General features: G+C 52.5%; 1 protein-coding gene across 1 annotated transcript in view; it reads left to right on the top strand.

Moving 5' to 3' along the window:
* The first annotated feature begins 314 nt into the window (after positions 1-314).
* The window catches only part of SNF8 (SNF8, ESCRT-II complex subunit), an 18,217-nt gene continuing 16,177 nt past the window's right edge, over positions 315-2,354 (top strand). Inside the window, exons 1-2 of the mRNA XM_011960016.1 lie at positions 315-1,250; positions 1,955-2,005. Coding sequence (XP_011815406.1) covers positions 1,197-1,250; positions 1,955-2,005 — 105 coding nt within the window. The 5' untranslated portion in view covers positions 315-1,196. The remainder of the gene's footprint in view (positions 1,251-1,954; positions 2,006-2,354) is intronic.

Raw genomic sequence — 2,354 nt, 5'->3', positions numbered from 1 at the left:
GGCTAATTTTTTGTATTTTTAGTAGAGATGGGGTTTCAACATCTTGGCCGGGCTGGTCTTGAACTCCTGACCTCGTGATCTACCCACCTCGGCCTCCCAAAGTGCTGGGATTACAGGCGTGAGCTACCGCGCCCAGCCACAGATGACTGATTTTATCTCAAACAATGAATAACAATCATAACTGACATTTATTTGTGTGCCAGGCATTGCACTATATGATTTACTACATTTTTTTTTCTTTTTTTTTTGAGACAGAGTAACGCTTTTGTCACCCAGGCTGGAGTGCAATGGCACAATCCTGGTTCATCGCAACCTCTGCCTCCTGGGTTCAAGCGATTCTTCTGCTTCAGCCTCCCGAGTACCAGGGATTACAGATGCGCACCACCACGCCCTGGTAATTTTTTTGTATTTTTAGTAGAGACGGGTTTCGCCTTGTTGGCCAGGCTGGTCTCGAACTCCTAATCTCTGGTGATCCACCCGCCTCAGCCTCCCAAAATGCTGGGATTACAGGCTTGAGCCACCGCGCCCGGCCATGAGTAGGTATTATTCTATTTCACTACTGTGGATAGTGAACCATAAAGACATTAAAATAATTTGCCTTAAGTTCCTGTACCATATATAGTGGAACTGAGCTTCGCAGCCAGGCAATCTGACTTCAGAGTTCAACTTAACTTAAAGGCCCTTCGTAGTCAGAATCCTTTGTATGTGATTCCAACAGGTTAACTCCGTTAGGGCAGAGGGCTATTTTATGCTCAATATGGAACCCTGGATGGCCAACACAGCCTTTGGCACGTAAGAGGTGGTCCAGGGGCATTTGATGACCTCCAGGCAGTGGAGGGGCAGTCGAGGAAGACCAGGGCCCCAGGCGCCTACGTGGGCGGAATGCACAAGCTTGGGTCTTGGCGGCCGGGGCTCCACGTCCCAGCACTAGCCAACAAGGGCCTCGGCCGCGCGCGAATATTCGTGCCTTCCTCACCGCGAGGCTTTGAGAATCTTGGCCACTAGCTAAAGGCGGGGTTGCCTAACCGGTAGCAACCGGAGACACTCAGCCCCGCGGCAGGAAATACGCCTCGTGGCTTCCGGCGCGTGCAGATGACGCGCGGCTCGGGCTTCCGCCTTGGGGAGCGGGTGGCGGAGCCCCGGACGCGGAGACCTGGGGTCGCTGCAGCTGGGCGGCCCGCGGGCCCAGGGTGGGAATGCACCGCCGTGGGGTGGGAGCTGGCGCCATCGCCAAGAAGAAACTTGCAGAGGTGAGCAGGAAGAAGGCCGACCCACAACCTGCCCCTGACCCGTGCGAGACTGAAATCTCCCGGAGCCGAGTCCTACCCGTTAATTACCTCCCAGCAGAATCTGAGACGGGCTGCTTGGCCCCGGGATACAGAATGTCTCCAGCTTCCGGTGGATTGGCAGCGTTCCCAGATGCCCAGCCCTTTCTCCCACTTACCCAAGTTTTAACTACAAATGGGACTCTACTCACAAATCTACAGTCGTCGATTCTACTCCTTCACCCTATCCTTCTCCCTAAGAAAACCGTTTAAGAGAAACCCTCTTCTTTTCTTCCCAAAGCTGTGGCAGCACAAGTGGGGGACCCCAGCGCCTACTCTCTTGTTTTTCTTTTTTTTTTTTTTTGGGACGGAGTCTTGCTCTGTCGCCCAGACTGGAGTGCAGTGGCGCGATCTCGGCTCACTGCAAACTCCGCCTCCCGGGTTCACGCCATCCTCCTGCCTCAGCCTCCCGAGTAGCTGGAACTACAGGCGCCCACTACCACGCTCGGCTAATTTTTTGTATTTTTAGTAGAGACGGTTTCACCGTGTTAGCCAGAATGGTCTCAGTCTCCTGACCTCGTGATCCGCCCACCTCGGCCTCCCAAAGTGCTGGTATTACAGGCATGAGCCATCGCGCCCGGCCCCCAGCGCCCACTCTCTTAACTCATGCTGGTCTCTTTGTCTGACAGGCCAAGTATAAGGAGCGAGGGACGGTCTTGGCTGAGGATCAACTAGCCCAGGTGAGTCGGCTGGGGGGCCCCAGGTAGGGAGGGAGACCTAACAGGGTTGGCCAAAACACTTTGGATACGAATTTGATTGTGTAGATTGAACTAGAAATAGGGTGTTTGGCAACTTTTGATTTCTGAGCCGCTGAGATCTTTTAGGTGACTTGCTAATAACAATAATGGCCAACATATTTGAGTGATTACATGCTTGTAATGTCCCAGGCATTTGTCTATTTTCTTTACATGTACTGTCTTGTTCAGTCCTCATTACAGCTCATTACAGTCCCATAAGGAGGGAACCCCTATTATTCTGAGGGTTTTTTTTTTTTTTTTTTTTGAGACAGCTTCTTGCTCTGGCACCCAG

The sequence above is a fragment of the Colobus angolensis genome, unplaced genomic scaffold (genome assembly GCF_000951035.1).
Source record: "Colobus angolensis palliatus isolate OR3802 unplaced genomic scaffold, Cang.pa_1.0 Scaffold50, whole genome shotgun sequence".
NCBI lineage: Eukaryota > Metazoa > Chordata > Mammalia > Primates > Cercopithecidae > Colobus > Colobus angolensis.
This window is presented reverse-complemented; position numbering and strand designations above follow the sequence as displayed.